The following is a 26,066-nucleotide window of genomic DNA, read 5'->3' as shown; positions in this document are numbered from 1 at the left end:
AACTGTATAATTGTTTCCTTCCATTGAACATCATCTTCTGCCAGCAGAAATGGCATTAGGTGACCCACTGCTCTAGGGAATGGCTGCAAAACTGGAAGACTTTGACATAGACACAATGACAATGCACCAAGGTACACAATGGACAATGTACACAATGTTCTCATTTTCTATTCTCCCTTTCTGCCTGTTTGAAATCAACAATGTCCTCTGGTAATATTTTTGGACAAGAACCTCAGTTTCAGTCCTGGGTGGTTTATGCTATGGAAATGCTGTCTGGAATTCCTCATGTCCAAAAGTGTTACCAGAGGGGTAACACTCTAATACTCATCCTGCCTCATTCTTTAAGCAAAATGAATTCTCATACTGTCTCTGAAGTGATTTGGTTGTGTAATGAGACATGGCAGAAAAAAGTCTCCAAGTAATGACCTGAGTCATTAACATATGTGTCCGTGAGTGTACATATTTCATATATGGGGTATAAATAGCTCTGTGTGTATTGATGTACATAGAATTCCACAAAACAACACTCAGAGGGTTACACATTTATTATTAAGAGAAAACCTTAAAATACCAATGTGGCAGAATAGGTACAGTGAAGGTGAAGGACAGATTTTCAGTTTATTTATGTCCTTTTGACTTTAGTGAAGTAATTCCGATTTACACTTAGGAAGGTCTGGCATGTCTTTCAGAAGGGAAGGACAAGGCAAAAAATGGCTACATAAGGCCTCAAACACTTCTCACTAATGTAAGGGCAAACCAAGAACAGTTCCATCACACTCCCTCACAGTGCTATAATTCTGTACAACTCACACTGTGCTCTCTAACCTGCAAGAAAAACAGCAGGGGAGACTGCCTAGCATTTGGATTAAAACTCCTTGCATCTGAGCCCAGGCTGTTATACATCACAGGGGACCTTGCATTTCCAAGGTATCTCAGGGCAAATTTTCATGGACAGGAATGAAGCACCTGAGCACCTCTGCTTCTGCTCTGAGCTGGCCAGATGGGAGTCTGCTGTCATTTGGAAGTGGTACAGCAAATTACTTTGAACTACCCAAATTTAGCAACTCTGTTGTGAGGCATATTCCCTGACAAAACTTTATCAGTTGTAAAATCAATTTTAAGTTAACCTATGCAATTTTGCTCTCAGGTTGGATCTGTATTTTGCATAACATAAAATGCCTACAAAATCTACACTTGTCCTAAATTAACCAATAATTTCTGCCTTGTGAAAAGGGAGAGATACACTTCCCCTCACTGTCTTCTGGTCTGTGTGGCTGGTATTTTGCTGGTCATTGCATATTTACTTTCCTCTGCTTGCACAGTGAATGGTACTCGGCGCAAGCTGGTTTACACTGTGGTCAATGCAGAAAATCAACGAAACTCATAAGGGAGCTGAATTGTTCTCAAGAGATTCTTTAGTTCAAAGAAATTCTAAAAGCAGATTTGCAGCATTTCTAGAGGCATGTTCATAGCCTGACTGAGAAGCTGTAGCTGGACCATCTGACAGGCAGCTTGTTATATAATAATGAATACAACTTGATTTAAAAAACAAACAGAAAAAATCCCAAACAATCTCCTGCCCCAAAGCCAAACTGAAACCAAAACACCAATCTCATACAGCTGTTTATTCAAGCACTTTTTTCCTTTATTTTTAATTTGATTCCAGAAATTATAATAGTGCAAACACTCAGTATAAAAGTTGCAATAAGAAATTTACATTCACATTTAACGTTTCAGTCCATTCACTTTTTAACATAAAAATAGGACAAATATTCAATTGCTCTTCTCAATTTAACAATCCTGAAAAAGACTGGAAGATACTCTACAATAATAGATTTACATAAAAATAGACCCGTATTATTAATGAAAATTTATCATTAGAAGTTACCCAGTGTTAAGTTATTGTATTGTAGTATGTATATACATATACATATATATATAGTGTATAGCTTTAAAGATCAAAAGATTATTTATAGGTTCAGTGGGCTATAGAAGTTGGAATAATGACATCTTGACTTACTTGTTCACTCCTTAAAGTTAGGACTACCCATTTTACCTACGTAGATGTTTCTTTTGTGATAAAGTAGGCTTCCTCCTGGTCAATTTGAAGTCACTGGTCACACCCCATCTGACATGGCAGAGGAATAGACAGTAGAATAAGGCTTAATCGAAAAATTCAATAATTTTTGAAGTTCATATTTTCATTAATTTTACTGGGCTGTAAACAAGACTAAAAATTCCACTGAAAACTTTTATAACAATAAATACAGAGAAGAATACCTTGGTTTTCCCATATGTCTACCTGTGGCAAATAATGCTTTTTTTCCACAAAGTCTAAGCAAATATTCAAGCTAGTCCAGAAGCAGGGCAGAATTTGCTGCAAACATCTGCAGATTAAGTAGATTACGATTCCTCTTTCACAGTCTTCTTACTGAATGTTCCAATTCAACCAACCTTATAGTACTCCAAGCCTGTATCTTTCCTCTGATATTTTGGTAAAGACTGGTTTCCAGACACAGACAACATGACTTCTCTTGAAATGGGTTAGCATGTTCTTGGTAAACTACTAGGGAACATGAATTCTACACCACTCTTTCTTATCTGCGTCTCTTCTTCAGGCCCTTGAGCAGAGATGCTGCCCTGTTTGCCAATGGCAGATTGAAGCCATATTGCCCAGCTTACTTCCAGCTGCTGGTGCCTGCATTCCCACCACAGAGCATGGTTATATGCCCTTTCAGGTTTGTTGTCACATGTAATTCTTCCTAACGAGATTATCTATTATGTATTTTTTTCCCCTAAACATCTATTATATATTAAAAAAATCAACTTTCTGAAAATGTATTTTCTTTTTGAAAAAGAAGTTTGACAACTATGTGACAGAATACCTGCAGAGGGAGATAGTAAGGCTGGCCTGAGTGTACAGTAAACACCTCAACAAAAATATAATGCCATTGAACAACTGAGGGTGAGTTAAGGGTAGAATGGGTACCAGTTTCTGAAGAAGAACTATTTTATGAGCAGTAGGTCATATTTTACATGCAAAGAAGACTTATGTGGTGTTAAGAGGCAGGCAGGTATGTCTAGCTTCATCTCCTCTTATTGCTATGATATTTATTATATTTAAATATTTCTAGGATGCTTAAAATTATGAATAAGCCTATAATGGACTCGGTCATTATGTGTAGGCAGACTAATTTTGTTCATAGAATGCAAGCTCTGTGTAGTCTTTTGCTTCCTACCTTAGGCTGCTGAACATTAATTATAAAACACTTCTAGATCTTTTCAGTTAACAGATTGGAGAAATGCTGAGCATCTTATTTCCAAGCAGAGCCTATGTACATATGCCAGCAGGGCAGAAGTTAACCTCCAGACAGCAGAGAGTACAAGAACTTACCAGCAGGATACAATTCAGACAGATGTTACTTGTCACACAAGTTTTAAAGACAAGCATTTTAAGAGATGGGTCAAATTTGACTGAATCTTCTTGAAACTGTGAAATGTGTGTCATAATTTGACCTCTGTCGGAATTTCAAAGAAAATAATTTCACTGTTTAAGATTCTCTGTATTGAGTTAAATGTACTAGAAAAGGTAGCTGTTCTTGGATTCTAGTTTTTGGACAAGTAAGCATTGCTTTCATTCTAACTGTATTCTCAAGTATTTTTCAAAGCTACTTCTCTGTAACAACCAGGAGTTTGAATGCAGAAAAAAACCTCTCTGTTTGCTTTGTCTAAGTTCAGTTTTGTACAGATAATTATACTTTAAATGGGAGCAAGTTATGCAATCTCTTTTCTTCTTTGTTTTTCCTTATTGAGCCTTACTAATGTTACTGTAAAGAAAGCAGAAATTCTAAGTGAAGAAGAATCTCTACTGTAGCAATTAAAAATACAATTATCATGAAGCAATTTTGATAGCACAGATTTTTCATTTACATTTCACTGAAAATTCTTGATATATTGCTTGAATGGCATGTGAAATCTGTCTGAAACAGACAACTTTTGCACCATGTGCACTAAGGAGCAAAAGACGTGAGAAATCACCTAAGTAACTTCAATGTGTCAGCTGAAGGTTTTCATAACTGATGCCACTACAGACAGGTCTTGGATTAAAGCAGAAGGTCAGGCACTTGAAAGTAAGACATGATAGTGTGCATAACCACAGTAATTAAAGCCTACTTTAGCCCACAGCAAGAACTTTTTGTCAGCTGTTTTACCACCAGCAGGCTAGCCTACATCTAGCAAACCTGACAGTGCAGTTACAAGGTGTTTTGTAGAGGAGAGCAGCCAGCTTTGATAGGAGTCCCAAAATATCTGAAAATATTTTCTGCAGAATTCAGCTCGCTGTATGTGCTGAGCTTTCTAGGAAACCTATTATTCTTCAGCTTGGGCCTGCATATACCTCCACAAACAAATGGAGCACTCCTTGCATTTACATAGCTGTACTGGTAGTAAACCCAAGTAGGAAAGGAATTAATAAAAAATCTTCACAGTGATGCAGCACTTTTTCTTTCCTTCAGTTTTATGCAGGTGTGTCATGTCAGATGCCACAGAAGGCATACAATGGGGATCCTAATATAAAAAAGTAGATCCTCCAGCATGCAGTAAGGCACAAGCTAAACACTATGTATGTTAACCAATGCTAATTCGAATTCTAAGGTGCTTCCTAATGATCAAAAAATAGATATTAAAGGTGACAACCCCCAACTACTTCTAATAATTCCTTTTGAAATTCTAGAAGTGGTTCACCAGGACATCTTGAATATTTTTGTAAATGTGACACAAAACCTCAGAAACTGATTTGACCATGCAATTAAACACAAGCCTTATTTTTGTTGCACTATGAATCTGGTTAAGTACTTCCAGGTCAGATACTTCAGACTTGTCCCATGTCACTGAGTTTTACCGCTGACTTCAGAGGAGTATTGGCTTTTCACCCTTTTCTTTCAGCAATTGCTATCTCACAGGCTACATTTTTTTGTTTTTTGTACTCTTGCTAACTTTGCTCATTTTTTTTTTCCTTCTTTCCTTCTTTTTATCCTTGCACCAATCAGATTGTAAATCACATCAGGCCACCCAAGCAGTGTGATATTTTGAAGAGGAATTAAAGAGCAACAGGCAGCCACTCCATTATATGTAATTTTCCCATTATTTACCTTAATATATTTATTAATGATTTAGATTTGGCCTGAGAACTCAGTGACAGATGGGATTAAAATGAACAATAATCTAAAAATTGCCTGTACAGAGTTCTGGAAAGCGGCAATCATAAACAGAGTGGGGTACAGGAGAAGTGTCCAGATTGTCATTATTCACAACAATTACACCACACTGAGATGAAAAAGCCACTGAATTTGAGATGAGTTAGTTTACGACTATTAGAAACCCTCAACTACTATAATGAAGACAATCGTCAGTACAAGGTAGTGGTTTTTCTATGCAGGCAACAAGGATATATTATATGAACCTGCCTCTTAACTTTGGATTACCAAAGTACTTGTAGAAGCTGTACTGCTTAGTTAACCCTACAGTCACCTGATTAAACAAAAAAATTAAAAGATTTCTGAGTTCTATTATAACACTACCTCAAATTGTAAAATGCAAATCCTTATCCAAAGCAGAAAGTATTCACAGTCTACGCCCTTTTCCCTTTGCCACAAGACTCAGTGTTATGCTCCTCAAATACTCCTTACTTGTCATACAGCAATTATATAAGTAATTTGAGAAGTAATCCTGAGTTTTAGTGACATGGATATGACAACTTTAAAAATGAGGTGTGCAAAATACCTTCAGAATTTTAAGTTTTCCTTCAGAATTTTAAGTTTGTTCATCAGCTTTATGGGAAAAAATCAGACAGAAGATTGGAAATTGATTTCTTATTTCCATGTCACTAGCTGACATGAGCATCAAGGTGTGGGTTAGGCTGTGATGCCTAAAGGAGGCATCTCTGGAAGCATGGAATCAGCAGAGAACCCAGATGGCTCAAAAACAGATAAATGCTATGAACTTTCTCTGGATAGTTTTGTTAAATACTTTCTGCTTAGCAATATAAACTATTTGGAAAATAAGTAAAAAAATCTGACAGAAATAAGGCAACAAAATTAATTTATATATATGTATATATTTATATTTATATATGCACACACACATACATATATATATATATGTATGTATGAATCCAGGAAAACCACCTATTCGAATTATGTACTTTTCATATACAATAACTTACTATCCATTTAGAAATACACTCTGGGTAACATGAATGGGCCAAATTCACCTTCTTTGCCTTCCATAGTGTTGCACCTGCACACAGCAGAGATAGATTTGACACCTAGTCCTTCTTGATACATCAATTGCAGTATCAGAGAATAACCACTGAATGTCAGATACTACACCATTTTGAACTAGAGTATTGGTTTGCTTTTTATATTACAGAAAGTAGTTTATTGCTTCTAATAACCAGAAGGTACCTTATGAAGACAGCTTAGAGATAACACTTTTCATATGCTGTGTTATGGACCTTGAAACACTGAGGTTGGCAGATCACAATCATGAAGTGATTTTTCTTCTTTATTTGCTGTTTGTATTTTGGTTTGCTGAATGCACATGCAACTAGTGATTTAACTGTGCCAGGAGTGATATGTCGAAAACATTTAGGAAAACATACTGTTTTGTTTTACTGAAGTCAGGCATGAATGGCATGCAGTAGATTTCAAGGAAAACCAAAAAATACAACAATTTAAAAAGGATATATAATCTCCATGCATATGTAAAATGCCTCTTACAAAAATCATTCATTTTTGTTAAAAGTGTGCCTTTTTGCTTCTTTTTTTACAAGTGTACATGCAACTACCTGTCCCAGCTAAAACTATTTACAAAATTTCATCGTACAATACATCTTTTAAAGTGAATAATACATGAAAGGCCAATGTTTTCTGTTGTTTTTTAACACTGTACAAGATTAAAAATAAGGCATTATAATACAGGTTTATCACAAATTAAAAAAATGTTGATTTTCACTGTAATACAAAACTCTAACTTGAAAGAATATTATGGCTAAATAGTCCTCCTGCCTGGGCAGAACACATACAGAATCTGGACTTGCTGATGTAAAGAAAATGCATTCTTTCTGCTACAAGCAGGAATCCAACACAGGAAAATGATTCACGCTACTTATTAATGTGTTCAGACTCTTCAAAGCACTGAAATGGCACAGGTCATATACTGTTTCCATTCAAATAGTGACACCCAACTACTTTATTTTGCCTGATAGATAAATTACAGGCGAAAGTGTGAAAGAGATTTTGGTGCATGACCTACTCTTGTTTACAGTGCTGTAAAATATTCAGTTCAGTATTGACATGAGACATTGCTATAACCCAAGGCAGAACTTGGCCTACAGAAGCTCAACTTCTGACCTTTACAAGCAAACTAAACTGGTGATTGCTGCAGGCCTTGTGGATACATAAGGGGATGCAGATTAAGCTCTAAAAACCTGAAGTTTTTGGCTCTCAGTCTCACTGAGGGAAAGCAAGGGAAAATTTGTGTTTGTTTGGTGAAGATAATGGAGTGTCACTAGCCACAGGGCAAAGCAGCTACAAAAAACTATGCATTTCACAGGCTGGGTAAAGCAGATTTCTAGTCAATGTAAATGGAATATGTTTGGAAATATCTAGCCAGTAATCCAATGGAATGCCAGTTTGCAATCTCAGCAGAGAATATGAATTAAAAAATCACTTGAAGATAAAGGTAGTAGAGGAATACTTAGAAATTATCTCTCAAGACTAAAGATCTCTGACACTTATATGTTTATATAGAGAATGAAAGACTTCTATTATTACTATTATCTGAAAGAGAAAGCATGCAAACTGACATGAAATATTGTGCTTGCTATTGACAGACATCAACATGCCAAAATGGCATTACTGTTTTTTAGTGCTTGTATCTGTTAATTGTTTCAAGCTAACAGCTGCACAAAACAGTGAACAGAAGTACAGGAGGCCATTCTGCCCACAAATCAACAAGTTACTATCCTCAGCTGAACACTTGGGACTTTTGGTTGCTGTGGGGCTACAGCAAGGTTACCTAGGCAAAAGGTAGAGTGCTTGACCAGAAAATTAATATATGCAAGACAGGAAATATAACTGCATGCAGTAAGATGGACACAACACAAATCCCACAGAAATCCAGGGAAATCCTTCTGATGATTTTCAGGGATATTGGAGTGGGCCACACACCATCTTACGACAATTGCCAATAAAAATTTTGCTTACAATCTTCTCTAATTTGGCAGAAAATGTGCATTTATGAGGTTTTCAGAAGTATTACTTCCATGTATATTTTCCTTCTTTCCATGTATAAAACTTATTAAACATGTCAAAGAATACAGAAGAGCTGAGAGATTAAATATGTCATTTAAAACTGTCACACAAGAGCTGAAATTAAACAAATGTAGACAGAACAGGAAAGTGGGGAAAAACTATATGAATAGGGAGGGAAAGCATAAAGATAACAGCACAGCTTCATTATATCATGGGCACTTAGCTTTCATTGTTGAAATGGCTGCTGAACCCTGCCTATCATTTTTACATTGTATTTGACTAATTTGTGCCTTAGATGAACTTTCTTCATAAATTTATATTGTTCAGTCCAGGACTACAAAGTGTATGTCGTTTTCCCCATGGTAAAACCAGCAACAACATAGTACAAATTCAAAAACATTAATGATAAGATAATGATGTTAATGATAATGAACTTAATGAGTGATGTTAACATGGTCTATTGGAAGGCTCACGGTCCCTGCCTATGGCAACAGGGTTGGAACTAGATGATCTTTAAGGTCCATTCCAATCCGAAGCATTCTATAAATCTATGACTTAAAGTCTGGAAACCAGCTCCAAATATACCATTATTGATTCTGTAAGCTAGGACATACACACTAGCTTGCCTGCAGTACCAAGAAGCCATCCTGATCCACTCAACTGCTCTAGGAGGCAAAGACCTTCTCCAAAAGTGCAGAATGAGAAGCTGATGATGGACTGTGCCTGTCTGGTCCTTTCCATTCAACATGGAAAAGATTCTTACAAAAGTAACATGCCTTATTTGGAAAAGAGGATCAGGCTTTAAAAATCTTTGGGCCTATTCTAATTAATTATTACCTGCTAATAATTTAAAATGAATAATCTAAATTTACCTTGCTACATGATCTTCCACTGATATTACCAGACTGGGAATGGTCTGGGAAGGAGAACAGTCACAAAAATATCCGCAGAAGGGACAATTCATTTGTGCTCACTGTCCACTCAGTAAAAGATCAAAGGAATAATGGCACGATGCCTATATCTTGAGCCTAATAAAAAGAATAACAATTAAGTAATTTCACTGAAAGCTCTTGGGTGGGCCAATGGTCTGTTTGGTCGATGTTTTCACATAACTACCAGATCTACTTCTAGGATCATCTAGAAGATGCTTTTATTTCATTATTATCAGTGAAATTATACCAAATTCATTGAATTAAAAAATTGTGTAGAATGGGCTCTGTGAGAGAGGAACTGAGTGATTAATGCTATTGCATATAATGCTTTCTAACTTGGTTAAATGTTTGACTTACCCATGTGATTATTTAGTTCTTACAAACCTGTTAGAGAAAATAACTGTGCAGTGTGCTTTACATGAATACTACTTACTCAGTTTATTTGTAAATATTTCTTCTTTTAAGTATGTGTTCTCTACATGTATATTTTTTAAATTATTTGAAACTCTAAAAACCAGAAATAAATTGTTCTGGAAGAATATCTGTGAACTGGGTAGCTCCTAGAGAGATAAAGAAATGCAGTGACTTTCTTCAGCTCAGTCAGGGAGCATATTACCTGTACAGTACAATTAAGAAGCAGTTCTCAGGTTTTTATAGTCACTTGAATCATAAGACTAACTTTTCCAGCTTTGTAACGAAGCACCCAGCAGACAGGGTACATAAAAATTAATTTAAAACTCTGCTGAAAAACACTGGAGTCCCACAGTATCCTGAGTGAAGAACAGAAATTCCTGCAACATTTCTTTAACCATTTTCATCTATTGACAACATAGATTGTTTGGCTTTAGCTGTTGTTGGTTTTTGATCTTGGTTTTTTTTTTGGGGGGGGTGGATTGTTTTGCTTGTTAAGAGGAAGTTTTGCATGTTTTTAGGCAACGTAAAGTTTTACTTCTCTTTCGGGAAGCAGAGGTGGTTAGTTAGCCTGTGAATCCCCATCAGGACAAAATGGCACATGTCCATGGAGTACATGTCCCTCAGCAGGATGACCTTCAACTGCTCCCACCTTGACTATGGAGTTGCACTCTACATTTCACATCCGGATCATCACTTCAGTATGAAACCGTAAGCCATATGATTTGGGCAGCAGTAGAGAAGAAAGCAGCCACAATATTTTCCTTTTTATGCAAATTAAGAGCAGGCCTTGCTCTCCTGGCACATTTACCAGTGCTCCTCATTTGGCAAAGTTTGACTGTGCTTGTTTCTCAGAATTATAGCTTTCTATAATTGTACAGCTTTGAAGAATAAGTCTGGATAGAATCAAGGTAATAAAACTGTGGCATAAATTTAAAAATCAATTAATATATAAAACTATGTCGCCAAACATACAAATGTCACAAAACTAGCCAGCAGCATGTTTGCCGCCAGTACACGACTGTTCCTTGAGCTGTTTAGAATGGTAAATCCTGGACTTGAGCCACAGGACTTGTGCTATTTCTAAAAGTCTGAAATAATACCATCCTTCTGCTCCTCAGTAAAATCAGCACTGTACATACAGGAATGTTTCTATATTGCAGAAGCATATTGCTGTGCTTGCAGGGTGGCTCCTCTGTCTTGCACAAAGTCAAATGACCTACAAAGAGGCAGCAAATTCTATGCTCTACCACGCTTGTATTTTTTTTTAATGGAAAGAATATATATTGTTCTTTTGCCTAAACTTTAAGCTCTGTGATTTATCTACTTTATATCCTAGTGTAATGGTTTGATTGAAAGTTTTTGTAAGTTTTTGTAAGTTTTTAGAGCATGCAAGGAGAACTAAAAAAAAATATGTAGGGTTCTGTAATTAGCTGAATCCAGTTTTCATTAATCCTCCATTGACAGCTCAATAAACACTGTTCTCATTGTACTAATTCATACACTGGGAACACAGTTTCTCAAAGTCTTACTGTAGCCCTGGAGAGTCTTCAGGTGTTCCATATTCCATGGTTAAATGCAGCTTTGCTAATCCCAGGCCCAACAATTCTGGCTATGACAGAAAGAGAAATCTCTTTGCTATGTCTCTGCAGGTGGATGTGTAAATAAATACACATTTTTATGTTCATTTCTATAAATCTCTATTAAGTCTACATAGAACTGTTTGTATGTGTGTATATATGGATTAAAACGTATATACACACACACATAAATAATTGCTTGCACATTTATCTATTTTTTTTCACTTACTGTTTAAAAATGCCAGAAAATATGCCTCATTTCCAGAAAATCCCATTTTGACTTTTCATAACAGAATTGCTAGCCCTTATATGTTCCATCCCAAGAGTTCATTACACAGTCCCCAAGTTCTCTTTGGTTGGGTTGTAGTGGTCCTTGGTTAATGACATGGCCTATGACCTCTGACTTCTTATTAAAAATTCAGGCAACCATTGCTCTCCAAGTTCACTGCAAGTGACACAACCAAATCTCCTTTGTTCTATGCCTCCTTCACAGCTGGCACAGAAGGAAGATAATGCAGTGTTTGGTTTGTGTGAGTGGCAGATGCTTGACCTGCTCCAAGACCAGGTTTTACAGTAAAGCTAGCAACTGAGGACACCGATGGACAGCTGGTGCCTAGTTTTGTCTGAATGTTTGCTCTCCCATAAGGGTACATTTTCCGCTCTAAGTTTAATGACCGTGTTTGGGAATTATTTCCATCAGCCTTTCCTTCCAGGAAATAGGTCAACATTTCACCTTTTCCCTTTACACTAACTTTACCCCTGCACACGAATTCATAACTGCATCTTTTTAATATCCGCTGAACTTCTTCTGTCACCTGAAGACAGAAAAAAAAAAAACAAACCCGTTACTTTTTTCTGTCCATGTTGTTACCCATCCCTCTCCCTTTTACTTCTTAGTCATGAAATATGAATAAACAGAATGGATTATCACCTACAGCTGCTCTCAAGCTCACTTAGAATTTTCTTTAAGAAGTAAAGATCACTGATAAAACTGGAATCTGAGAAGCAGAATTTCTGGTCTTGAGTTAAATAAATACACAGACAGATTAAGCTCCATCCAAAAGAAATATGTAGCCAAATTGTAAACTGTATCAGTTTTAGTGATGTTAATTTATTGCAGAAGACCTTTTGGTCCCTGAAGATTAGACAGATATTTTGGATAAGTTACTGAAGGTGTTCACTGAGCTTTTGAGTGGAACACCATAGGTTCTAGTAGTAGAGCAACAATGTTCTCTGTCTGCATCACCTCTCCAATCCAAAGTATCTAAGCAATTTTTAGAGCTGCATAAAATGTGATAAGATGCAAATGAGCATAGATCCTTTCCTTGTAGGTCTTATTTGGGCAAAAGTTCTACAGCACAAAGACCAGCAGTGTTAACATTCCCAGGCTTACCTTCAACTGTGTGCAATGAAGCAGAGAACTCTTGTTTCTTTTGATGGGAAATTATTTATTTGAGGATTTCATTGTCTCTAAGGAGTGAAGTGTATAAGACAGAAAACAACTATACTTCTGATGGTAAGTCATCTGGAGAGTGTTGCCCTCTCCATAAGAACAAAGGGAGGTTGCGTTTTCTTAGTGTTCTTGAAAATGTAACCACATATAAACCAGGAAGTATGTAAAGTTTGCAAAATTCTCTTAGAAAGCACTCACCTGAATCTTTCCCTGCACTCCAGTACTATCCATCCGGCTGGCAACATTCACAGTGTTCCCCCAAATATCATACTGTGGTCTTCTGGCTCCAATGACTCCTGCCACTACCGGCCCAACATTAATACCTAAAATTAAACAATGAGTTTGGTTTTCACTACAGCATATTATCCAAGGAAACATGAATCCTGCAAAACAGATTTGACTTACGTGTCTTAGCACTTTTTTTTGTAATAGAGTAATATATGTTAACATCATAAAGATGAGTAAAGGGAAGTTTAGGTTAGGTGGTAGGAAAAGGTTTTTCACCCAAAAGGGGACTGAGTGCTGGAACAAGCTCTCCAGGGAAATGATAACAGCAACAAGCTTGACAGAATTCAAGAAGCATTTGGACAATGCTCTCGGGCACATGGTGTGACTTTTGGGCTGCCCTGTGTGCAGGGCCAGGAGTTGGGCTTGATGATCCTGATAGCTCCCTTACATACTCAATGATGTCTTAGCATATTCATGATTCTATGACTAAATTAATGCAAGTGGACTTCTGCATTTGTAAAAGTCTTAGAAACACAACAAAGACATTCCTTGGGATATCTTATTGGAAATGTAATTTGTGATTACAAATGTGATTGACAACATAAAAATTTGATTCTTCTGTGGATTTTAAAAAAATACAATATTTGTTTAAAGAAAAGAAGTAAAGCAGTAGTAGCGCAGAGTTTAGCTGAAAATGGGACAAACTGTTAAAATCTTTAATTGTTTCCTATAACTTCCACTGCAGTTGCATATATAAAGCCTTTTAATGGAGGTTTTAATGGAGATTCTCCAAGTGGAGCAGAAATAATGGTCTGGAATACACAAAGATTGGGGTAAGGGAAGTGTGTCAGGTTGGTTGTTAGTACTAGACAACTCAGATCCCAGAGACAGTAGAAGAGGACAAAAGTATGTGAAAATGGCTCAAGCATATTTTTTTTGGAAACTGCAGAGCTCAGTTCTACATTTCTGACTGATTTCAACATCTGGTTTGGAATATAAAAGAGGATGTTTCTTCTGAGTGCTCTGAAGAGTTGCAGATACTAAACCCTGCATGAGATTCTGTGCAAGGGCTTTTCTAGACAATTTATGCAGAAGAATGAGGGTTAGATATTTGATCCTTTGTGAACCTGGAAAGACAAGTTATAACAGAGTTCAAAGAGATTTTGGGGTTTGTAATTATTAGGATGTACAGGAGGTCAAAGATGTATAACTCTCCTGTTGCTGCCTTTGATGTCTTTGGTCTTTTTCAATCTTCTGCTGCTAGCAACCTCAGTTTTCCTGTAGCCCAGCTCATTCTCACAAGTCAGCCATGAAAATATATAGAGAAAGAAGCTGGAGAAAACTATTAGTGTTAGAATATGCAATAAAATAAGAACAGCAGTAGAAGTACTGCTGGAGAGGAGCAGGATACATGAAGAAAGGGAAGCAGGGAACTTGATGTCTAAGAAGGCTGAGAGGAATGAGTGGTAAGACATAACATGTAAAGGATTGCATGGGAAGGGTTGTGTTGTGCAGACCAGAGGATTTGATTCGTTGGAGCAAACAGGACTGGTTAAGGTGATTTTTTGTTTGAGGAGAAAAAGCTCCCTTTGCACTTTTAATGCCAACAAAGACTTTGCAGATGCAACTTAACGTAATACAGTAAGACTCAATTTTCAGCAGCTTAGCAATGTTCCCTCAGCAGTGTTAATTTGCAACTCTAAAGCCCTTTGGCTCTGGACAAGCTTGTTTAAGTATTTTTTCAGTGCTTGGGGTAGATTCTTCTGTGAATTCAATTGTCACTCTGCCCAGAGGCAAGCTATTGTTCCAGCCTCCAAGTGTAATCCACAAGATTGGGTACACTCATAATATTGTATAAAATTAATGGTGCACTTTCCTTTTAGGGGAGCATAGATTAAGTAAGCACACTGGAATTGGAGGGAATTACAATTCTTAATACTAATGCACACCATCCAGACTGCTGACCTTTTACATGGATGTGACTCTCTCAGTAATGGAGAATTCTCAGTTTTAATCATAAGTGCAGGACAGGTAATCCTTTATTGACAGCACAGGAAAAGCCAACAAAAACTGATCTTCTGCTTGTGTGATAATTGTAGAAGCATGACTTACCAACTCGTAGGACAAAGTCATTGTAAGACTGATAGTTGATTTCATCAAGAACGTCAAACATCTCAATTGCAAAATCTGCCAATGTACTCAGATGGGAATAAATTGATTTTTTAGCCTAGGAACAAAATAGTGTTGCACATTAGATTTGTACGATACTGAGATGCAGGTTAAATACTAAAGTGAAAAATAATGAGAAGCTCAAACAGATGTCTTAGGAAAAGAATCTAACCAATTTTTTTTGTTTGTGAAGGGAAACTTTAGATGGTAGCTGCAGCACATGCATTCTTTTCTTCTGCTATTTTTTTGTTCTTCTCTCTCTCCTTTTGATTTCTGGGAAGAATGGAAAACAAAGTTCCCATGGTAAAGTGGTTCTGTTGCTAGAGAGCTGCAGATGTTTGTTTTGAGTGTGGCAGGGAATATAACCTGCTTTCTTACAAAACTACTTTGCCTGATGATTATTAATAACTACAGTTTCTGCCCTCTTCTTCCTTTGGGGATTTTGCTAGCTCTCAGCTTCCATGGGGTGTATGCTGTTCCCATTGACAAAATTCCTTTTAGGTTTAATCCTGTGAGGTGCAGAACAACCCTGTGTTTTTTCTTTCCAGGCAAGTTGAAGGGAGCTGTTATCAAATGCATCTAAATGAACTAATGTTTTTTCTCCAAATGGATCAAATGAAATGGCGAAGTATTAACTTGTAAATAAAATGCCAAACATAAGAAAATAATTTTTACAAATTCAGTCTTATTAAACTGTGCAACTAATTTCAGAGGATATTGTAGATTCCAAAACTTAGCAAGCTTCTAACATAATTCTAAAGATCATGAAAGAAATATTTGTTACAAAGTAGTAAAAATCTAAGCAGCATATTATTAGAAAGTGGGAAAGAAAGGTTTGCATATTTGTTTTGTATGCTCTTCCCCCAGGATCTAACCTTGGTTAAAGACAGATTACCAGAATAAATCTTTGGCTCAAGTCAGTATGTTCTCTTATGTTCTGCTCTTATTTGAATAAGAAATATAAATTTTTAAACAAATTTGATAAGTCAAAGTGGGCTAAAGGTAGGATATGGTGAAAGAAATGCAGGGTCAGTGGCAGCTTCAGTAGGGTGTTACACAACAGGACTGTGCAAGCTGGCATGAGATGAAAGCTTGCTGAGTTTTTGCCATGATAGTGAGAGTTTATAAATGCAGTGCTAAACAATGGCTGAGAAAACTGAGAAACAGGTTGCTATTTCCTTCATTCATCTCAGTTTGAAAGGGCTGCTTTATGTGGCAAAGAAATTTACAAAAAATTGTGAAAGTCATACTTGTGGCAGTCCCAACTTTTGGGAAGGATATTTTTATTTACCTGCCTGAATGTCTGGCATTCTGCTTCTTTCACTGTGAACGAGCTAGTTCTACTCTTTTCAGAATCACCAAAACAAGGAAGAACAAGAATTAAGCTTAAAGAGCTAATGGATACATTTCCAACAGAGAAGGATAAAATATTCAATGTCTGGAGTGGGGGGATAGGAGTGCATAGTTTTATTTGATTTCTAATCTTCTTTATGTTTCCTCTCTTCCATTTATTTGCTGTCTGATGAATGTTCTGTTTTCCTACAATGCCCTTCAGGGTTGCAGGAGAAAGGACTGGTGACAAATACTGAGTGCACTGCAGGTGACAGATGCCTCTCAATAGGATTAGGGCAAACTTGAACCTGCACTGAGGAACACAAAGTTAGGACCCTGGTGAAGTCAGGATCCTGGTGAAAAAGACATAAAATGAATTTATATAGTGCAAAAGATCTACAAAGAGTTTGGTTTGTGTGCTGCCCTGTTGATAGAACAAATAATTATTTATTTAAATATCAGAGTAATTACTTGAAAAGACTGCCCAGAACATCACAGCAAAGTCACTGCAGTAGAGGCAATGAGCATTTACTGTAGTCACCTGCTGAAGTCAAGGTGCAGAAACAGGAATCCAGTAAAAAATGGGATTTAAATATTTAACTTCATTAGGGTACTGTGCTCTTAAGTATATAAATATCCTCAGTTAAGACCGCAATTAACCCCATCCACTGCTTTCTGTTCATGTCCAAATTCTAGTGTGAAATTAGTGATTCAAAATCAGAGGCTGTGCCAGATTTTCTGTTGAACCTGGAACACTCCTGCCAGAGGGCAGACCAGAGACACATATGACTCGATAGGATAGCCCAGGAACTGTGTGAAGCTGGCAGTGATTGTCTGTGCATGACAGGCCAGCCAAGATTATCAGACTTCTAATATACAAGTGTATGCTGAAGAACTACTGGGAAACTGGCAAGAGGATGTGAGTAGTTTCTATTAATTTGCATCACATGAACAGTAAGTTGACATCACAGAAGAGCTGAAACCCTAAGTTAAAGTAAAAATTATTGTCTGTTTCATATGACAGACAATTTTTCTGCAATACAGAATTTTAAATAAATTCTATATATATAGAAAAAAATCAATATCTGCCCCAAGATTTAAAAGGAAGACAAAGTTCTGTACAAGATTTTCTGCAGTGATTTAAAATGCATTACTATCATAAGCTCAGAACAGTATCTTCAGTACTGGACTAACTCAGTTGACCCTTCACTCAACAACTATAAAATACAAGAGACAAACATGTTTAGGTTTTGGAATGTATGCAAAAGTTAAGTTACCCAATAACACACTTGTTTTGAGGATTATAGTTCAAAGAGCATTTATAGCAGACACAAAAGTATGCCACTGCCTGTTTGCCTCAGATCACACACTGAAAATGTTCTAAAGATCAGTGTTTTTTGGCTGTCTCAGAACCCATGAGTCAAACATTTTAGAATAAACAGATTTTAAAAAATACCTCTTTTTTGGGTAATGTATAGATTTCTAGGAATGATACAAAGGAAGGAATCAGCCAGAAATACTTTGCAGACCAGAAGGTTAGTTGTGTGATATACTGCAAATGATTCTAACCATTGATTTAAATGTGGCCTTGTTTTCTATTTACTTAACAGGGATAGTTGTTGCTAAAAATGTCCACAGGGCATCTTCTGGGTTTGTTTTTTTTTTTTTTTTTTTTGCTCTTTTTGTATTCTTTTGTGTTTTTTTGCAATGCTAAACCATATGCACTATTGTATTCAACATATGTCTACAACATATGTACATGCATATCAGAACAAGGGAGAAATGTCTGAAAACTCTGGGCAGATGAGGAGAATGGATTGCTTTAATTTTCATACTATTCTTATATTAGTAATTTTATAAAATTTTAATGATTTAGTTTTATTAGTGTTATTACTAACATGCATAGTACTTTGTATACTATGCATATAATATGATGCTCACAGGTTTTTCTCACTTTCCAGATGCTGCTTGGAAATCTAGGAAATCTCTGTTACAAGATAGTAACTTAAGGTAAGAATAATACTCTAAGAGGTAGTGATAAGAATTCAGAGGAACTCTGACACAGAGACAGTGGGTTTGAAATTATTTTGACTTTTTTTATTGCTGAGTAATTAAAGCGGTAAATAGAATGCTAATGGTAGAGACAAAGAAGAGCTGATTTGGAGGGGCCAGGTTCAGTGCAGCACTGTACCTAGCACAAAGTTCCTGTCCATGATGGGGGTTGGGAGAGGATGTTTGTTTTAGTTATAGGTTACATTCAGATTTCAATATTAAAATATATATATAAAAACTGCATTTTAATAGTCTTCTACTAGTTTTGCAGCAATTCACTACACCTAGAGTCTACCTTTCCCTGCATCTTACAAGGACATCTAAGATACCAGGTTTAAAACACTACTCCTGATTTAGAGCCTTTTATACACCAACTTGCAGGGAATTCAAAGCTGCAGACAATGAAATCACAAGAGAAGCCACATAAGCAAATGTGGCAGTTTTCCTTCTGGATCCAGCTGTTCTTTGAATTTCAGTCATAAAAGTTATCAGTAATCGCACAGAATTAGTTGTGTTTCTGATGTTCTTCTGGAAATTGAAGGAAAATGGTTCCTTCACATAAGACTGTTATGTAAAATCTTCTCACCTTAGTTCCTGAAGTAGGTACGAGTCCCACAGCTGCCATATAAGTACTTCCAATTGTCTTGATCTTTTCAATATCCTTATAATATTCTTTGTCCATAAGCTTTGTTTAAAACATAAAACTGTTAAATATTACATAACATTTTAGACAAGCAACCATAGTTATCAGACAGTACGTGCAAGTTCATTAAACCATATCATATTTGCTAAGTTGAGTCTTGCCCACTTTGAGGTCAATGAAAAAAAAGGTCATTAACTTTCATTTTTGATACTCTTCCTGTATAAGAGAAATTTTAGGTCAGAGTCATGTGCCCAAAAGTACAAATTTGGCACTTTAGAGAAGCCCAGTGGACACAAACTATGATTAAATAGGAAGTTTATAGTACTGTTTTAGTAAACAGTTCAAGATACACTGATTTACTTCAGATAATCACGTTGATAGTTATCTGATAGAACTGGTATGGTCAAAAGACAAAGTGTTTAGACCTTACCTCATCAAAATCAGCAATAATTTCATTTAACAGGCGTAAACATTCCACTCCCATATTATTGCCATCCAGTTCGATGTAGAAATCATTGAAATTTGGGATGGAAGCAAACATCACTCCCACTTGTGAATATGACTGATAATAAAGGTCCTGTAGTTCATAAGCAGATGTAATGTTTATTTTAAAAGATTAATCTAAATTAAACATCATTATTACATTGCTTATTCTACTGCTAAGCAATAGCTAGGACAAAGGCCATCAGTTTTTCTAGAGAGAAAACCAGACTTCTTAAAATAATGTTGAAAGATATCTTCACTTAAGACCACAATAGAAAATTAACACCTAAGGTATTAAAACAATTTAAAACAACGTAGGGGTTATTTTCTGTTTAGACATAGAAGCAGTGAGCTTCTAAAATTTGGACAAAGTTTTAACAATTATAGAACATTTATTGTACAAGAAAAATAATTATGTTTTCTCAATCTTGTTTTATAAGCAAAATAAGAGATGGACCAATTTTATCCTGTGGTCCATAACTGGCCTCACTCCTTCAAGTTTTTCCATGTGTTGTGGCGTCCAATATAATATAATATAATATAATATAATATAATATAATATAATATAATATAATATAATGCTGTTCTGTATGGTAACGTTTCTGCTTAAAAATTTGGAGGGCTCAAAGAAAGCAAAATAACTCTTCTGTGGTTCAAATACTTTGACCCAAAGTCTCAATAACAGTATCATGGATATTACAGCTACTCCAATGCTGAAGGCTTTCAGATGACCAGAAGGACTCTCTTAAGAGAAGACCATAAGGCCTTCTTGAACCAACTTATTGAGCCACTGCAGCCTTTTATGTTAATCTGAGTCTTCCTTAGGCATGTAGAATTCTCTGTTTTTAACTTTAAATAGATGGTTTTGGTAATGGTAGCATACTTTCCAGAACTAGAGTGGTTAGTACATAAAAGTCTGGCAGTTCATGCACTTCACCATTCAGAACCAAACTGACCTCATGCAATACTGTGATAAATTCCAATATCCTACATTGATTGGGAAATGAAAAAAGTGATTTACATGCAGGTACTTGGTTACATTGATACTGAATGACAACTTTCCCTTATTCTGAATTGTATTAAAATTCTTCAGAGAAGGAGGACCATACAGCAAAAGAAATAATCTCAAACTAATTCTTGAATGCAAATTTTTACAAAACTACTATTTTTACATGAGCAAAGTTTTTTCCAAGCCATTATTGAAAACATACAATTGTAAGGTGGCCCAAGCAACACAGGCCCATACAGCACGTATTTAAATTTTATCTTGGTTTACCATATTTCTTGGATTAGACATAAGAAAATGCTGTGCAACATGGGCTGGTAACAGGTTGAAAAGAATTCTTTTATTATCCAGCTTGACTCTCTCCATATCATCTCTCTCTTCTTCTGCCTGTTGGAATAGAGGAGAAGAAAAACCTTTACAAAAAACCAACACTTAGCTGAGCCTATTTATATTTATTCATCCTTTGGAATTAAAATGAACAAAATGTAGAGTAGCAATCTAGATTGAGAACAGTTCTCCTGTACCATGCTTCTACATTAGGCAAAATCCCTTTAAATCCTTAGTAAGGTAATATCTCTCAGCTGTTTTCAGTGTTTGATCAGCTGAGTGTATTGGTATCTTCTATAGTTCTCTGTTCTTTTAAATAGAAATTTGATATGTTTACAGAGTAAATCAGAATAATCCCACTTAAATCACATTGGCATTGGAGGCCAATTACTTCCCAGGTAGTTCAATACAGTGACAGCAGTATTTGATCCATCTTTCAGACAAAAGAAGCCAATGAGAATCTCCAGTGTTTAAAGCAAACCTATGCACTTTGCAGTAAAATTGAAACAAATCTGATAAGACTATAGATTTAACAGAGAAAAAGAATTTAAAATTGAGCATCCTTAAGAATGATGTACAAATTAAAAAAAGTAATATAAAAATAGTTAACATTTCTAGAGAATGTTTTAGTTATGCTGGTGTTTGTCATGAAAATATATATAGTTCCTTCACAACAGAAATTCTGTTATTGATGTGAATGGCAGCATTCAGAATTAGTGTGAGTCATATAGGAGGAAATTATTCTAAAAATCAGACCCCTTATTTGAAAAATATTGAATATCTAGGAATCTCATTTGGGACTTCTAGGTTTGCAAATTCCAGCCTAGTCTTTCATAGATTCATATGCAAAATTACTTTACTGGCATTTGCTCCTTGTTCTTAGAGTGACTTTTGGCCTCACACTGATTTCAATTAGAAAACACTTGATCAGTATTATATTCATCTCACAGAAATCATAGCTTAGTCTTTGTTCCTCAATCACACACACAAATAATCTACTGTGATCCCAATGTGATTTTGTTTATGTAATTACAGTCAGTAGAAGACTGGAAAGCCAGATTCTCAGGCGTTGTTGAGAAACCCCAGTCACATAAATCATTAATGAACCTGTTCTAATCTTTCTTGTGTCCAATTTATATCTGAAATTTGGTATCCTGATCTATTACAAAGTCCACATAATTTCTTAGTATCCATTCCTATTTAAGTAGGAGAAAACCAGTCACCTTGCTTTTGTATAGTCTAAAAATATTATTTCATGTGAATTTTTTTCCAGGTAGCTAAGTTTTGTTTTCCATGATGAAACTTAGGAAAAAACATTTTTATTCAGGTTACACAGTCTGTTTAGCCTGCAGTTTATTCTGTATTTTAAAATTTCTTTACAAGTAGAAAGAGTTCTGAAAGAGAACTGATTTCATAAACATAAATTCTTTAGGAATTGTTGCCTTTTAAAATAAATTCTCAGCTCCTATTCTAATTTGGGTAATAAGAAACAAACCTATTCTAGAGGTGAAATATCAGTAAACTTTAAATAGCAATTAAGTTTTGCAAGAAGTATACCTGAAGCTTTTATTCTAACTATCTATTTCCTGTTTGTGAGCTGTTTTCTTGACACTTATTTTGCTGTTTAAATTTCACATGCTCTTTTCTTAAAATATCCTTCCCCTATTTGGTGGTATAAGTCTGACTTACTGTTTTCTATAAACATGTGAAATGGCCCCTGGCATTTAGTTTAACTGTTGGAATTTAAATGTTTTAACAGGAAAAATAAAAAGGTTCTTCGGCTGAAAATCCAAACCAAGCTTGCAACTCCATTTTACATCACACTGGAACAAGGAAAATTTCATTCTGACAACAGCAAATAGGTTTGGGAACTGAATTGATGATCTTAATAAAATATCCCTTCTGATCTTCCTTATCCATTCCTCTATTTTTTAAACAAGAAATTTTGTTGTTGCTTTCTTCCTAGGAATGTTAAGGTTCTCATTTAACCTACCAATACAATATGGGCAGAATGCCTTCCTAAAGAACAATACTCTTTTGAGTCAAGGTGTGGAGATTTCTAAGCTAATCAAAAGAATCAAGTAGGTAAGTGGAGTAATCAGTTTGGTGCATTGTATGGGTAGTAATGTTGCTCAATCACTGGCAGCTGTTCATTTCTGGTGTGGAAATGTGTGATGAAATCTGCCTTGCCCAACTGTGGACCAAACTCTTCATTTTGGAAGAAATTATTGAAAAGATTCTCCAATACATCCATCATTATGTATGAACCATGACAAAACTTTCAGAGTAAATAACACCCGTGACTAAGAAGTAGAGAACTGAGCTCTTGAGTGAAGAGCTAATGGCTCAAATCAAGCTATCCGAGTCATGTCTGAAGTGGTGGCAAAATCATCTAAGATCAGGGAAAGGCATTAATGATGCCACTGTTGCTAATGATAGAATGCTACATTTTCAACACACCTAACAAGTGTCTCTTCCCTTTTCGCAAAACTGTTAACTACAATTTTGGATCTGAGAGGGTTCAGTTGCCAAAAATGAGATTGTGGGAAAAAGACCTAAAATTAAAGATAACAGTATGGAAAATATAGGGGGAAGTATGGTTGCTGCTCTCTGGATGGAACACAGTCAGCACACCCAAATTTCCATGCATAGTACAATCTAGGGGGAACTAAATGGAGAGTGGAGTGGAGTGGAGTGGAGTGGAGTGGAGTGGAGTGGAGTGGAGTGGAGTGGAGTGGAGTGGAGTGGGACACTGCAACCAGGCTCTGTTGAAACCCTTGGAGAAGAGGGTACTTGGTGGTACTTTTTAGTTAATAGGCCACGCAGCAGCTGGAAGCTTAGGGAGATAAAGGAAGATGTCCTGCTATTGAATCAGCAGCTATGGCACAATTACCCTCCTTGGATTGACATGTATCCCTATCCTAAGGTTATGTCAGATGCTACACCGATATTATCTGCCTCCAAAGCATGACCACCCCTCACTGAGTAATATGTATGACTAATGTCACTCAGGCTTTGCATAAATGTAAAGAAGAATTAAGAAAGGAGAGAAGACTCCATTGTAACTGCTGGGCTTAGGTGGTAGGCTGAACCTCTCTTCTCCCCCATATGGACACCTATGGGGTAAGAAGTGTACTCTAGTGAAGTGAACTGCACTCCGATCTAGCAGAGCACTCCATGAAGGGTGCCCATGGCCGGAGGTGATGGCAGACTGCTTAAGCAACAGGATCGCAGCTTTCCTGAGCCATGGGCAGACTAATCAAACACTAAGGGTTTGAGAAAATCTTCATTTTCACATGAAAAACTCCTAACATCATGGGAAGTCCTTGAATAATATCATGATAATTCTGTGATTCATGGTGGGTAATGATAGGAAACCCAAATTAGAGGCAAAATATGCTAACAGAAGAACAAGGAGAGTGCTCTTACTTTTTTGTTCCATGAACTATTTGAGGCCAAGCACCTCCTAGCTAAAAGAGATAGAGAGGAGTGCACTCTCTCCATCTGTTCCGGGAGAAATTTGTGCTGATAATACTCAGGTGGGGCAGTGCAGTGTCCTGAAAACTAAGATGTATTAGCCCTGCCTGATCTAGCTCCAGAACTAGAAGCAAAACATTCATGGAATTAGCATAGCATTCCTTCTGATTTATTTTCTCATGCTGAAAAGCAAACGCATATTATCTTAGACCACACACTGGGTCAATACTGCTGTATTGTTCCTGGTACCCAACATGGAGTCTCTGCATGGACTGCACTTAAACCATCCACATACTATGCCTAACATCCTGCTTTATTATTGAAGTAATATGTTAGGAATATGAACTGAAGTGTGCCTTCTCTGCTACTACTGCACAGAGCTTGAGTATCTATTCTCTTGCCTTGCACTCTTCCCTAAGACAGCTCTCATTTATTCAATTCCTCAGGAGCTGCTTGGGGAAAGAGGAAATGTCTTCTTGCATCTCTCACAAGGGAAGATAAAGGAGGGAAGGTGAAGTAAAAAAAGACTTTGGTCATATTCAAGAGTGAGGACTCTGAAACTATCCCATCAAAGAGATAATATAGGAGGGAAGTAAGCCAATTACTGGTATTTTCTGGACCTTTTCCTAGCTTCCTGCTTTCTGCCTTTCAGGGAAGTGCAATGAAAACTGTCCTTCCTCCTTGTCACTCATGAGCTTCTAATGCCTACTCTTGAGCAGCTGAGATTAGAGGATGCATAGGCATCATTCTTTCTCAGGAAAAACAGACACTAGGAAAAGAGAAGGAGTACTTGGGGCTGAAAGATTAAAATAGCACAGATCAGAGGCATTTACATTCCTGGTGGGAATATTATCCAAACAGCTAAATGGCATTTAAACCTTCATCTATTTGACCCTATTCCCATTGGTTAATTAAGGAAAGCTGACAGGATGATATTTATGCAATAGCTACTAGCTCAAAAAACAAGACAGATTATTGTGAAAATAAACAAGAAAGAAAGTGCATTGGCATGACCAATATAATTTTTCACATTCTGCTGTTCGCTTATACCTATTTGGTATTTGTGGCAGCTAGGTCATTTTGTGGAACCCAACTGTATTTGCAGAGCTGCAGTATTTAAAAGCAGGCTTTATTTCTGCACTGGAAATGGTGACAGAATTTAAAATATTTTTATTACTATGACTTTTTATATCAATCTAACTAACATCTACTGCATTTTACATAGTTACACATGATCCTACAGCTGTTACAATGTTGGTAAGTGGTTACCCATCCTCTGTCTGGGAAGTGGTCTGAACAGTTTTATCACCTGACAGTTTAATAAAAATGCTGTAGAATGGTCACTGACTAAATAGATACCACATGAGAATACAGTTTCAAGATTCAGTTAAAAAGAAGCTGAGCACCAATGCCATGAGAATCTCTTTTTTTGCGCCTGAAGATGGCACTACATCCACAGGGAACAAACACATCACACTACATTTGTAGCACCAGGTTTTTGAGTGGAAGTGCTAAGACACCTGGTGGGTCTTGCCTGTAGGCTGTAAAATTCTTATTTCTTGCGAGTGTAATGGGCTAGAAAAGACAGCAGAATGATATTCTGGTATTCCTTAAAGAATGCACCAATTGAATGTATCAAATGAAGTCATATAATTGTA

The 26,066-nt window shown here is 36.4% G+C and overlaps 1 protein-coding gene across 3 annotated transcripts in view; it reads right to left on the bottom strand.

Annotated features, from left to right (window-relative positions):
- Positions 1-1,623: 1,623 nt before the first annotated feature.
- The window catches only part of ADCY1 (adenylate cyclase 1), a 161,156-nt gene continuing 136,713 nt past the window's right edge, over positions 1,624-26,066 (bottom strand). For 2 of the 3 annotated variants that reach the window (XM_054642300.2, XM_077179438.1), the window contains 6 exons: positions 20,875-20,991; positions 19,546-19,692; positions 19,059-19,157; positions 15,032-15,146; positions 12,890-13,014; positions 1,624-12,053 (listed from right to left, as the gene is read on the bottom strand). In XM_054642300.2, coding sequence (XP_054498275.1) covers positions 11,715-12,053; positions 12,890-13,014; positions 15,032-15,146; positions 19,059-19,157; positions 19,546-19,692; positions 20,875-20,991 — 942 coding nt within the window. In that variant the 3' untranslated portion in view covers positions 1,624-11,714. Of the gene's footprint in view, positions 12,054-12,889; positions 13,015-15,031; positions 15,147-19,058; positions 19,177-19,545; positions 19,693-20,874; positions 20,992-26,066 lie in introns of those variants that run through there. The other variant, XR_013182603.1, reaches the window with a different exon arrangement.

This window comes from Agelaius phoeniceus, chromosome 1 (assembly GCF_051311805.1).
Source record: "Agelaius phoeniceus isolate bAgePho1 chromosome 1, bAgePho1.hap1, whole genome shotgun sequence".
Taxonomy (NCBI): Eukaryota; Metazoa; Chordata; class Aves; order Passeriformes; family Icteridae; genus Agelaius; species Agelaius phoeniceus.
Note: the sequence above shows the minus strand (reverse complement) of the source record. Positions and strands in the feature narration are given on the sequence as shown.